This window comes from Martes martes (assembly GCF_963455335.1).
Source record: "Martes martes genome assembly, chromosome: 1".
Taxonomy (NCBI): domain Eukaryota; kingdom Metazoa; phylum Chordata; class Mammalia; order Carnivora; family Mustelidae; genus Martes; species Martes martes.
Genome location: NC_137888.1, coordinates 176,545,716 through 176,559,478, shown reverse-complemented (window position 1 = coordinate 176,559,478; position 13,763 = coordinate 176,545,716). Strand labels below are relative to the sequence as shown.

Sequence of the window (13,763 nt, the reverse complement as noted above, 5' to 3'; positions counted from 1 at the left end):
ATATTTGTATGTAAATAAAGATTGCATATATTTAGACTGTACAACCTGTTTTTTTTTACTGTGTACAACATGATTTAACATATGTATACGCTGTTAAATGATTATGTCAATCCAATTAACACATCTAGCACCTCACATAGATACCATCTTAATTTCTAAATATTCTGTGGTAAGAACACTTCAGGTTGACTCTCTTAGCAAATTTCAAGTACATAATACAGGATTATTAACTATGATCACGATGCTGCTGAGAGTGGGGAAAATGGGGAGGGGTGGTCAAAGAGTACAAACTTTAAGTTATAAAATGAGTAAGTTTTGGGAATCTAGTGTACATATTTTTAAAAATTTTTAAAATTCAAATTCAATTAATCAACATACAATGTATTACTTGTTTCTAAGGTAGAGGTCAGTGAATCATCAGTCTTACATAATACCCAGAGCTCATTAAACTCATGGCCTCCTTAATGTCTATCACCCAATTTTCCCATCCCCTACCTCCCTCCTTCTAGTGTACATTTAAAAAAATTTTAAGAGATGCTTTATATCCTATAACAAGATAACCAGAACTTTAAGAACCTCAAGGTGGCTGAAATCAGGACAGGTGACTTCATGACAATGTAACTTGAGCCCCAGACTCGGAAGAACCTCAACCTTGGTTCAGTAATCTCCTATCATCATCTTGAAATTCTTAATAATTTCTGAACAATGGATCCATCATTTTTATTTTGCACTCATCTTGAAAACTATAAAGCTAGTCCTGGGTAAGGATTGGGTACAGGGACCTGTGGTTAATGAAATAATCTTCATCACTGTACTCATAAATATTTTTTGTTTCCCCCCAAAATGAAATAATTCTTCGTGACACACTTTTCACTTTCCTCCTTTGTTTTTGCTAGTATCTACAACATTTACATTTAGAGTTGCACCTTGAAAAATCTCCTACCATCAGAACGTAGCACCAGAGGAGTTGGGGAGCCCAGCACTCTGGCATTCATCACCGTACTGGTCACCACACATGTGTAATTACCCACATCGGATGGCTCGACCTTGGCTATGTAGAGATGGCCTGTCTCTTGAGAGACAAATCTCCGACTATCTTCTTCAACAAATGATGGATATTCATTGAAGATCCAAGCATATGACAGTTCTAGTAAAATTTTGGGGGAAAAGAAATTCCATTAAAGAAATTCCATTAAAGAAAGCTTTCCATATTATACTAAAAAATACACAAAACTGTCTTTACCACAAAGTACTGCTGAAAGCTTTTATTGCAGGTCATGAGAGAAAGAGTTCTGTGAACTGATTCTGCGGTCATTCTGCATTATGAAGGAGGACACTGCTGATTAGCATTCTTGTGGGAGCAATATTATTACCATCATCATTATCACTATTCCAGACATCTCCTGACAAGTCTCTCTGGGTTCAGTCTTTCTCCCTTTTAATTTGTATCTCTACACCACACATTCTGTGATCTTTCAAATTTACCAATCTTATCATGTCAATTTCTGATAGAACAGCTTTCTGCAGTTCCTTGGTACTCTTAGGAATAATGCAAAATTTCTTAACCTGAATAGGAGACTATGCAGGGTTAAGCCCCTGCTGAAAGCCTTAGCACCAGGGTGTCTCTGCACATGCTGCTTAGAAGCCTACAGCGTCCTTCTTCTCTGTCCACTCTCCTGCTTCCCTCACCCCCTTTCAACACTAAACTCCATTCTGTCGCAGTAACTTTCAGATGGTTTTCAAAGCATGATTCCAATTATAAGGAACCACCTCTTCGGAGAAGTCTTCCTTCATCCTTGTCCTCAGGGCAGATTCTCCTATCTAGAACAACTCTAAGCTCACATCATTCAAGCACTTACTGCTTTGTATGTATGTATGTATGTATGTATGTCTTTTTAGTTATCTGTCCTCCTATCACTTGGTAAACATTGATGTCAACTTTTATCCTGACTGCCCTCCTTTGCCCAATTAGTAAAATGAAATATCCAAAGGCACTTAATAGTCCTCAATAAACATTTATTGAGTTAATTAGGGATACAATTATGCTACCATCTCCTATGGAAAGTCCAATATGAGATTTCTTGACTTTCAGGGTCAAGGTAAACCAACTTTCTCCAAAGGAATAATGTTCTTCTGCTCTGTGATAATGAGGGTAAACAATACCATCCTGCATTGTTCTAGATGCCTGCATTTTTCAGAGGCAAGTTGTTATTTAAGCACAGTTACCATGGTTGGCTCATTTGAGTCCTTCTTTCCATGGCCCTATTGTCTTTTACAACTTCATCAGCCTTACTCTATTGGTTCATCACGGTAATGCTTTTTCAATAGAATTTTCAGAAAATGTATGTAATGAAAATAAATTCAGTGAGTAACGAATTCAAAATACATTGAAGGCATAATTCCAGGGGTGAAGGGTCTTTGCATTTGGTAAAGTGGGACAGTAAGTCAGTATACAAAGAACAATGAGACAATGTAAAAAGGCTGGGGGAGAGTTACTCTGGATTTCAGAGGAAGGAGAGGTGACAGTCTCTCATGGCCAAAGAATAGGTCTTAAAGAACAGAAGAACATTCTGAGAAGCACGGATAAAAGCACTCCAGATGAAATGAGGAGCATGTGTAAAGCGAGCAGGGGAGAGAACGTGGTAAGGACCTAGTGGCAAGGAGACAGCATTGACTCCCTTCTGCCTTTAATGCAAATGTGAAAGTCTGATGATTCCAAAGGTTAGTAAGTCAATGCCAAACTGTGCGCACGTTGAGAGACATGGATTTTTAACCTTGAACTGCTCTCCATATCATTCTATCCTATCAGTAGAGTGTTTCATGACATTCAGTCAGTCACCTGATAGGTTGTGAAATCTAAAGTTGTTTATTGGACTGTATGAAAAAAAAAAAAAAAAAGTGTCTCAAACGTATGCTCCATAGTTGTCCTCATGCCAGTCTGATGGTGCTTTTCTCTTACAATAGTACTAAATAAACCAGAGTTAGAGAATGCTGGTCAGGGAGGCTGTTAGCTCTGCAGTTGTTGAAATTGACAGTGGTGGAAATCCTAGCTCCTTAGGCTCCTCCTGTTGCATTAAGAATCCGGTCTCCGTGCCAACATTCCCTAACCCCTGTCACCTTACCTTGCTTTAAGGAAGGCAAAGCCACCTCATTCTGTTTACAAAGTGTTCTACCCATGAAGCTAATAAAATTTCCCCTCTCCTTTTCATTTTTTATTTAAAAATGCCCCTTTTGGGGCACCTGGGTGGCTCAGTGGGTTAAGCCTCTGTCTTTGGCTCAGGTCATGATCTCAGGGTCCTGGGATGGAGCCCCGCATCGGGCTCTCTGCTCAGCGGGGAGCCTGCTACCTCCCCACCCCTGCCTGCCTCTCTCTGCCTACTTGTGATCTCTCTCTCTGTCAAATAAATAAATAAAATCTTAAAAAAAAATTAAAATTTTGCCCAGTGAGTGTTAAACTTCCACTGCCTCCCAACATGTATGTTACAGACCTCAGCTGGGTATTAAGAACAAGAAGTCAACCTTATTAAACCAGTTTATACTAAAATGAGAATGGCTGGAGGAAAGAACTCAGATTCAGAAAACCCTAAAATTGAATAAATTCATGTAAAAAATGCTATATAGCAAGGAGAATGCATGATCAGTAAATACATGAAACACTTTGGAACAAATATTACATATGTAATTTTGACTGAAATTTGATAAGGCTCCACTTGTAGTTTTTTTTTAAATTCCGAATTAATATTGCTAAGATTTAAATACTGTACAATCATGATATTGTCATACAGATATTGTGGAGGCTTTGCCTACATGACTCTAGTAATGAAGGATTGTTAGGAGAGAAGGTCAAAATTATAATCATTTTAAAGCTGCTCCCAAAATGAGCATGAAGAAGTGAATATGAATGAACTGTGGTGTGGGTTATGGTAGACATGGAAGTGTCCCACGAAGGTCTCATTCAGGAGAACTTCCTGCCCAAAACACAGTTAGCTAGCAGGCCTCCACCTGCTAGCCCATGAGTGCTGCGGCTGCACTTTTCCTGGGGCTGCTTCTAGTTAATGGATGAAGCCCACTGGGGTGTTCATGCTGGCCCATTCCCCCTGGTGCATGATTTCCCCCATGGGCAACTCTGGTTGGAGGCATCCTATCAGATAATGCCTGTTCTCAGAAGTTCCTGGTGGTCAGGCATTCTTCCTATCCACGTTTTCCTCTCCTCTCTTTGGTCACAGATATCAGACTTGAATCTCAGACTGAGGTTCCCTCTACCACTTTCTGTTCCCTCCCATTTATCTTTCACAGGCATTTTCTCCAGAATTTTTTTTTTTTTTTTTTTAATAACAAGTCTGATCCTCTTATCCTATCTTGAGGTCTGCTTCTTAGAAGACTTGAACTGACAGAGTGTGACTGAAACTGAGCAACAGACTCTCCTCTGTATTGGAAATGGCCCATTCCCTTAGACCTGGAGGAAAGAGCCTCTTTTACTGACCCCTTTTTCAGGATCTGTGTAATCCCCTCATCTCACCCTCAGACCCTTCAAACTTACAAACTCATTCCTTACAAGCTCATTCCTAATTGATTCTTAGTACCTACCCTCCAGACAAGCCCAGAGGAAAACAGTGCAAGCCCATCGAGAGACCCCCACCAAAGAAACAAGACCTTCATCCCCCTGGGCTGTATTACCTAGAAGCCGCCCTAAAACTATCACTCATAATCTGACGATCCAGTGGAGAAAAGCTACTGTTTTGTAGGAATTAGTATGCCTGCATTCTTCTTTGAGAATCTATATAACCAGGCAGATTTGGAGGTCTATCGTTGAACAGCATACAGGTATCCCTTCAATTACAAAGGGCTTATATTTGTAAACCATCACCCAAAGCATATTGCAGATGTGATCGTCACACAACCAGGAGGACCGTATACTCCCTGTGTATTATATGGTGTAGAAAGATGTTTTAAAGAGTTTTCAGCAACGCTCCCTCTCTCTTTATATCCTAATTGCATGCTGGGTACACTTTTGAACTAAAAGTGCAATAACATGGTCTAACATTGAAATACAGAGTAACCAGAATGCCATAATAGTCTTTTTCCACTATTTCTCTCAAATATAGGAGAAAAAAAAGATCTTTGATGGACAGCGCAAAAATTGAACTCTAAGGTTTTAAGCTGGGATAAACAGGAAAAACAGGAAAGAGGGAGGAAAAGCCACTTTAGGGAAGGAAGAGGTCGTATTGTAAATTAATTCTAAGACTCAGGTAGGTGACCTAAAAGGAAATGCCCAATGGGCAGGTGAGACTTTTAAATACAAGCCTAGGAGAGAGGCTGGGCCTAATAATAGTATGGCAGGGAGAATCATGACCCCCCAAATATGCTAACACCCTGATCCCTGAAATTTTGAACATGTTACCTGATATGGCAAGAGAGGGTTCACAGATGTGATTAAATTAAAGATATGGAGATGGGAAGATTATCTTGGATTATCAGGGCTGGGGGGAATGTCATCATTAGAGTCCTTATAGGAGGGAAGCAGGGGGTTTGGAGAAGCAGGGGTGTCAGCCAGAGAGTGTTATTTGAAGATGCTATGCTTTTGGTCTGAAGATGGAAGAAGGGGCACGAGTCAAGGAAAACAGGTGGCTTCTAGAAGCAGGGAAAAGGAGGAAATGGATTCTCCCCCGGAGCCTTCAGAGCCTTCAGCAGCCTGGTCAACATCTGGCACCTTGATTTTAGGTCAGGGACACCTGTATTGGACTTCCAGCTTACAGAATTGTAAAATAATAAATCCATGGTGTTTTAAGCCACTAAGCTTGTGGTAATTTGTCATATCAGCAAGGGGAAACCAACAGAAATAATGATAATGTGTAACAATCAGGTGCTGTTATTAAGTCCAAGTGCAGTGCAAAGTGATAGAGATAAAATTTCCAGAGAAAAACAAATGACCAGAAACAAAAAAAAAAAAAAAAATGGAGAAAGCCTGCACTTAGAAGGCTTAAGAAAGACTCGTATTTTATACAAAATGACTCTGAGATCAATACAGTGTCAGAGCGTGGGGTATTCCAAAAGAGATGGCAAATCACAGCAACCCCAAAGCAAATGAATTAGTGTTCTACTGTTTTATACAAAGATTCAGATCTTTGAGATGCATGGGTAGCTGTGTCTGTTAAGCTTCTGACTCTTGGTTTCAGCTGAGGGCATGATCTCAGGGTCGTGAGATCGAGCCCCACCTCGGGCTCCACTGGGCCCGTGGAGTCTACTTGAGATTCTCTCTCTCCCTTTCCCCACCCCCCACTAAAAAACAAAACAAAACAGAAAACACACAAAGATTCAGACCCTTAACAACTTATGAAAAGAAATCAAATCTGTATTTAATATGGGATATACAGTCATGACAGTTAAAACAGAAATTTGTAGCACCTACCTACCTCTTCTTTACAGACTTTCTTATTGAGATGGAAAGAGACATAACTTTTATGTCTTAGAGAGGAGATCTGCACTATTTCATTTATTGCCTGTATGACCGTGTTAAAATATATGGCATCACTCTGATTGAAAACATTAGAGAATTATGTGATTTACTGCATTCTGAATAAAATAAAAAAATACCTGCTGTAATACTATCAGAGTTTACTTATCATAAAAATCTGCATTTGCAATAAACATTAATTGTACACTGCAAAGTAAAATATATATCAAATCAGCATTCTTTGGAGATTTTTCAACATCATTTTATGTATGATTATAAATACAAAGCTATAATAAAAATGATAATTTTATATACTCAAATGAGCTAGACTTTACAAAACCTTTCATAACCTGTGGTGTAAATCACAAACACATTACGCCAAAACTACTTGGCCACTGGGCTTTCTATTAACAATTCTACGTTAATATTAGGTATGTGTAATATTTTTTATTAGAGAGCAAAGAGGTTTTAGCAATCAGAGTCATAAGTTAAGATAATGAAGTGCTGAAACTGCTTTCTAAAAAAGTAGTATGTGATGAATGACATCGCTCCTCCAGCCACATTCTTTCCCAGGTCACTTAAGTATGAGGCCAGTCAATTTCACAGGAAATATGTCACTCTAGTATTTACCTGGAGATACATTAATACACATACTACTGACATTTAAGGGTTTATTCCTAGTTTCATTATAAAATTCCACTTTGAGGGAGATTTAATCCTTTATAAAGGCACTTTCCAGAAGAAGCTGTCAAACAAAACTGGTTGAACAAAACTGTAGAATTAACTTTGGCCATTTTCTCCAGTGCCGCCTGGGCAGTTTGACCTATCTTAATAGAACGCAGAGTCTAAGATTGTGGGAACTTGCTGGATGTCATTCATGATTTGTATTGGTGACTTAGACAACTGGGAAGGATATTTGGCCATGGGCCTTGGACGGTCTGAGACAGTTCATATTCCAAACTCTAGAGCCATGTAGAAAACTGAAGATAATTAAAGGTTCAAAGAACAAAAGATCAATGGCTAGGACTGAAAAGTCTGTACCCTCAAAGCAGAAGGCATCTACGAACCTTTCCAACATTTCAGCGTGCTGTCTTTCAAAAGCTGTTTTGTAAGATGTTGCGTTGAGGGCAACATTACATATGTTGCAGGTTTCCTTGTTTAGCCTATAAATGTCTGCCTAATCTATTTTTACATAGAGTACTCACAAGTGTGACTTTTGAGGGGAGGGGAAAAAAAAACCTAACCTAAAAATGACATTCCTTCATCCTTTTATACTTCCCTGCTGATTCTAGGTCAGGAGCTGGCAAAGTATAGCGAGGGGGTCAAGTTACAAAGCAGCCTGCTTTGTAAACTAAATATTTTGGAACATACTCACACCTCTCCCTTTGTTATTGTCCATCGCTGTTTTTATGCTGAAAAAGCAGAGCCCAGGAGCCGCAACAAAGACTATATGGCCCATAAAGGCTAACATATTTATCTGACTAAACTTGTAAGAAGAAAGTTCGATGACTCGTGTTCTAGGTTAGTATTAGCCCTGGACCAAGTTATGAGTTTGGCGTTCTTTACTGGCCTTACTTTACTTCAACGGTTCTCTTCCTCATAAGGCTGTCAATAGTGTCCTAACTACCATGTGAAGCTTCACAGAGCTTAGGCTAGTCCCCTAAATCTTCTGTACTCCTCTCTCTTGCTCTAGTCCTGCCACCATTCTGGAACACATAGAAGCCATTTCCATTGCATAACAGATGCTTCCAAGAAAGAATGCAGTTTCCTAATGTGCTCTGTGACCACCATTTCTGGTTCTATCATTTTCTTTCAAAAACAGGAATATTTCCAGTGGAGTACCTGCATCTTGCAGGTGGGTACAATAAATTAGTCCTCAGGAAGCTGGAGACATTGTTTCTCTCTCTCTTTCTATCTCTCTCTCTCTCTCTCTCACACACACACACACACACACAAACAACATACCCTCCACAAGGCTCTGTCCTCATTTTTAAAGAAAGATTTATTTATGTACTTATTTATTTTGGAGAGAGAGAGAGAGAGAGAGAGAGAATACCATGAGCACCGGGAGGGGCAGAGGGAGAGAGAGACTCTCGAACAAACTTCCCACTGAGCATGGAGCCCAATGGAGGACTTGATCTCAGGACCCTGAGATCATGACCTGAGCTGAAACCAAGAGTTGGAAGCTTAAGTGACTGGGCCACCCAGGCACCCTTGTCTTCATTTTTAATGCCAGTAAAGCTCTTCTAACAAACACCTTCATCTCTTTCCTGGTACCATGGCTGCTAAAACGGAAGTAGGTGCCAAAGTGAAGTTCTTTCCTCCTTATTTGTTGATGCAGAAATGTGACCACCCTCACCATTCTTTATTTTTGCTTAGATACATACATCCCTTTTTCTCACAAAGAACTTTTTAATTTCCCCCCCCCCAAAACCAACCGTCTCCCATCCTTAATTCAACTTGTTTCAGTGAACTGACCCCACCCTTGTCTCCTTGTTCCAAGGAGATCTCAAGATGAGGACGTCCATGTGGGCGCCAACTTCAATGACACTCAAACTCTGATGTTCGGCAATGACTTAGGGTAACTGAGAAGGGGAAGAAGCAAAAACATTCAAGACATTTATTGACTTACTTCCTTTGGCCACAGTATTAAGGAAGCATGATATTGTTAAAGAAAGCAGTTTAAATTTTCCGAAGAGAAAAAGAGACCTAATCAGGATGGGCCAGTTATTGTGATGCTTTTTAGCATTTTTTTTTAAGTTTTTTTTTTTTTTTTTTTTTAATTTGACAGACAGAGATCACAAGTAGACAGAGAGGCAGGCAGAGAGAGAGGAGGAAGCAGGCTCCCCAGGGAGCAGAGAGCCCAATGCGGGGCTCGATCGCAGGACCCTAGGATCATGACCAGAGCCGAAGGCACAGGCTTTAACCCTCTGAGCCACCCAGGCGCCGCTATTGTGATGTTTCATGAAGACAGGAACCCTGTCTTGTCACAGACCCAACGTGCAGTTACTACGAACCCCTTGGTTGTAGGTGGACCTCCTGCTACGGTGATGAAACTCAGGTAGAAACCCCCAAAATGATACGAGTCAGATCTTAAGGTAAGAGAGACTTGGGGAATATAATGCATTTGTTTTCTGCTTCCTCATTTTTATTATAAAAATATGGCTTTCAAAGGAGTTCGAGGCTCTGAAAATGTTAGAAAGCAATTTTAAGATTAGCTCAAAACACAAATGCTGCAGATGACTACAAGTTTCATTGCCAAGACCTGCTTGTGCAGCTAAAAGAAAGTGCTTTGTAATAGCACATTTCGCACAATGCCATGCTTGATGCAATGTATATGCTGGTGCACAGATCTTAAATGTACGCCAAATCCCTCTTGCCAGGTTTGCACTTTCCTCACCACTTATACTGAATAATGGACATTTTTTATGACTTCAGTGACAGTAAATAACATTTTGTTTTAAGTGCAGTCCAGGAGAAGCTAAAGAATCCTATAGCTCATGGGAGTGCTAATTGGAGCCAATTATAATTTGATTGACCTGCCTTGCTATTAAAATGATATGCAAAATTTACACTGTCCTTGCAAAATGGAAATTTTCTAGTACAAGCTAACTACAGGAAGCCCACCCTTTAATGAATCCAAGGGTAGTGCTTTGGGGCTACAATTTCCACACCAACTATGGGAAACTAATTCCAGATAGGGGCTTCATTGGGTGGCAAATGATACACAAGAACTATAGATGGGGAAAATGTGCAATAAAAATAACTGAAATAAGGGGCACCTGGGTGGCTCAGCGGGTTAAGCCTCTGCCTTAGGCTGGGGTCATGATCTCAGAGTCCTGGGATAGAGCCCCGCATCAGGCTCTCTGCTCAGCAGGGGGTCTGCTTTCTCTCTCTCTCTCTCTCTCTCTCTGCCTGCCTCTCTGCCTCTTGTGATCTCTGTCTGTCAAATAAATAAATAAAATCTTTAAAAAAAAACCTGAAATAATTAAGGCCTAGTGGATGAAGGAGCGGCATCACAGTAACTGTCCATTCCTCATTAGGTTTCCTTTTCTTGTATTCTTTCCTTAAGGAATGTCATGGGGAGTGGATATTTCTCTTCTTGCCATGTGGGAGATTTTTTTTTCTTTATATAGCAGAATAAAATGTCCACTATCACTGGTAAATGGAATGTGTTTATTAGCAGAAAATGAAGTCATCCTACCAAATCACAGGGGTCTTCTTACTTGGTACAATAAACTAGTCCCCAGGAAGCATGAGAAATTAACGTTTCTCTCTCTCTCTCTCTGTCTCTCTCACAAACACGCCCACACAAAGTACTAGTATTTGCCACTAGTAGCACATCAAACTGTTCCTCAAAATAGTTTATTATTTATTTTTTAAATGACTTTTCTTTTTTTTAAATTTGACAGAGAGATAGAGAGAGAGCACAAGAGTGGCACACAGAGAGAGAGGGAGAAGCAGGCTCTCCGCTGAGCAGGGAGCCTGAGCCTGAGCAGGGAGCTCAATCCCAGGATGCTGGGATCATGACCTGAGCCGAAGGCAGATACTTAACTGAGCCAATTTTAATACTACTTAAAAACTTAATTTTAAATGGATCTTTACACTCTGTGGTCTGTAACTCCTCTGAATAATAGATTTTAAATAGTAGCAGTTTCATTATAAATTATACTTTTGAAATCGTGCAAAGTCACCTAATTTTTAAAAATGACTATATAAATATCTTAATAAATAACATCATTTTGCTTATATATCATAAAAATATATAGATATAACAGGTAAATAAAATTTACTATCAAAAATTTTTTAAAAAGACTATGTAAACGTTGGATTATGGTAGGATATGCAATTATGCCTGAATATCCCAAATAAACGTGGTAACAAAAAACAATGCCCTCCAAAATCTATCATTAAAAGCAATTCCCATCCTTTACATCGTAGGGCTTTATAAATGCCAACCTCTTTAGGCACTAAAGGATGTGCTCAGGAGAGTTCACAGAAGTCTCAGGTTCAAGTCAAACGTAGATAAGTTTGTAGGCTTTGAAAAAAAGTTTGAAAAATAGCATTTGCATTATGTCATGTTCCCTTGCTTTTTATGCTAAATTATAAGCACACGTGTTTATACATACATTTCTTCTCTGCCTCCAGTGTGTCTAGTCCTTGTCTACTTGGCTATGAAGATATGTTCATGAAAAAATCTATCACTATCACTCTATAGAAATGTCTTTCAAAGCCTGAAAAAATTGACATACTTTTTCTGTGATTTTAATAATCCTAATAAATCCTAATCCTAATCCTAAATAAAACCCTGTTGATGCTAGAGAGACATATACATAAGGAAATAAAAGCCTATTGCCCAAATGCAGGTTTTAGTTAAAATTCTCAATGCTTAGTGTTTGAGTTTTTTAGATATCATCTTTCTGATCTTTGTTTTGAAAGATTTACTATGTTGACCAATTCGCTTATTTATCAGACTTCAATATTGTTGTTACTTTGTATTTGATCCCTCTCTATTACTTGCTTTCTCTTTATTTTACACCCCGGTCAGTGCAAGAATGATTTTTGGTCAATGAAAGATCAATGCTTAAAGAAGTATCTGTATGGGGGTGCCTGGGTGGCTCAGTGGGTTAAGCCTCTGCCTTCGGCTCAGGTCATGATCTCAGGGTTCTGGAATCGAGCCCTACATCAGGCTGTCTGCTCAGCAGGGAGCCTGCTTCCCCCTCTCTCTCTGCCTGCCTCGCTGCCTACTTGTGATCTCTCTCTCTGTTAAATAAATAAATAAAATCCTAAAAAAAAAAAAAAAAGAAGTATCTGAACGCCCCTCATTGAGGGACTCTTTCAGAATTTATACTACCCAGGATACAAGGAAGAGTAAGAGGTAAAAGTTAGGAAGAAAAGAATATCTTGTTCTTATTCTGTCCATACCCTGCCATTATGAGCTCCTCAAAATGATGGCAATTTATGTCATGTGAGATTCTCTATATTTTACAAAGAACTTTTGCTCTAATATTAATTTCTAGTAGTAAACATAACCATCGCTGCTTTAGCAGGTTTCCCTTATCCCCATTTTTTTTTTTCAACATCCCAGCTACCTATTTACAAACATTATATTTAGCTACTAGATGTACATTGTATTGGTCAATTAAGTACAGGGGTATAAGAGTAAGTGAATAGCAAGCGATGGAGAGTATGTCAAAGGCAGCATTTCAGTTATGAATAACACCATATTCCAGTGCTATGCAGTGCTTACTTTTCTACGTCTGGCTAATGGACCAATGACCCTTCTAGTCATTCTTAACAGCACCACTAGGATTCTAATCTGAATCTTGTTCTAGTATAAAAATATCAAATGGATATTGGCTTCACTGTGATTTTCACAATTGTAGAACAGGAGTCCATTGAGCCAGATAGAGTTTAAAAAATGCATCCTAATTACACTTCAAGTTGGTAACTGAGCTCATTTGTGGCTCATATGAAAGGCTGCAAAGCTCATGCCATAATCTTCAGATGGTAAAAAAGGACAATGACCTTTCAAGCCAGCTCAAGTATTTAATATAATCTAAGTATGTTCTTCTGTTGACAGTTGTCCCTAAAATGCGGTCAGGTTTATGTTTACTTAAAACTTCAGCTAATTTCTTCCCTTTTACATTTTTTCAAACAAGAAACAAATTATATTAGAAGTTGTAAGAACACCGGCTCTTTCTTTTTCTTCTTTTTTTTGGGGGGGCGGGAGGTCCAAATGTATTTACCTACAACAATACAAAGAAATGCAAAGCAACCACCTGCTCCCTCTTTCAAGCATTTTTGCCGCAAAGCACTCCTGTTAAAGCATACAGGTTTCCATGTGAAAAGAAAAAAAACAACAATCATGTGAGTATTCTTCAGCCAATATGATGAAAAGAAAAAAGAGGTAAATATGCAGACCTACAGTGTATGAACATTAGATTCTGCCTTGATCAGAATCATGAATAAACTTACGAAGGAATGTTAATCTGTTTGACATAAATGTTCATTGGTCCTCTTTAAACTGCAAGCATCCTCAACTTCATTCCTTCCTAATCCAGTATTACCTCTTCTATTTATTCTCCCAAACAATACTACATTTTTATTTTCTAATTAAATTACTGTTGAACAAGTTGTTTTTACAATTTACCTGGCTTATTTTGATTCATTTCCCTTAATATTACCTGAGATGATATAAATATCTTTCTGTCAGTTATGTTTTAGCCGTTGATATTCTAGGCAAAAGCAGTGCATTTGTTTTAGTTACCCCCATGGAACTCTAGTCCTCTGCTTCTAGTTGCTTTTT

The 13,763-nt window shown here is 39.0% G+C and overlaps 1 protein-coding gene across 1 annotated transcript in view; it reads right to left on the bottom strand.

The window, feature by feature from the left end:
- The window catches only part of CNTN3 (contactin 3), a gene marked incomplete at both ends in the record, with an annotated part of 249,580 nt that overhangs the window by 99,685 nt on the left and 136,132 nt on the right, over positions 1 to 13,763 (bottom strand). The window contains one exon of the mRNA XM_080825412.1: positions 944 to 1,147. Within this exon, the coding sequence (XP_080681538.1) occupies positions 944 to 1,147 (204 nt within the window). The remainder of the gene's footprint in view (positions 1 to 943; positions 1,148 to 13,763) is intronic.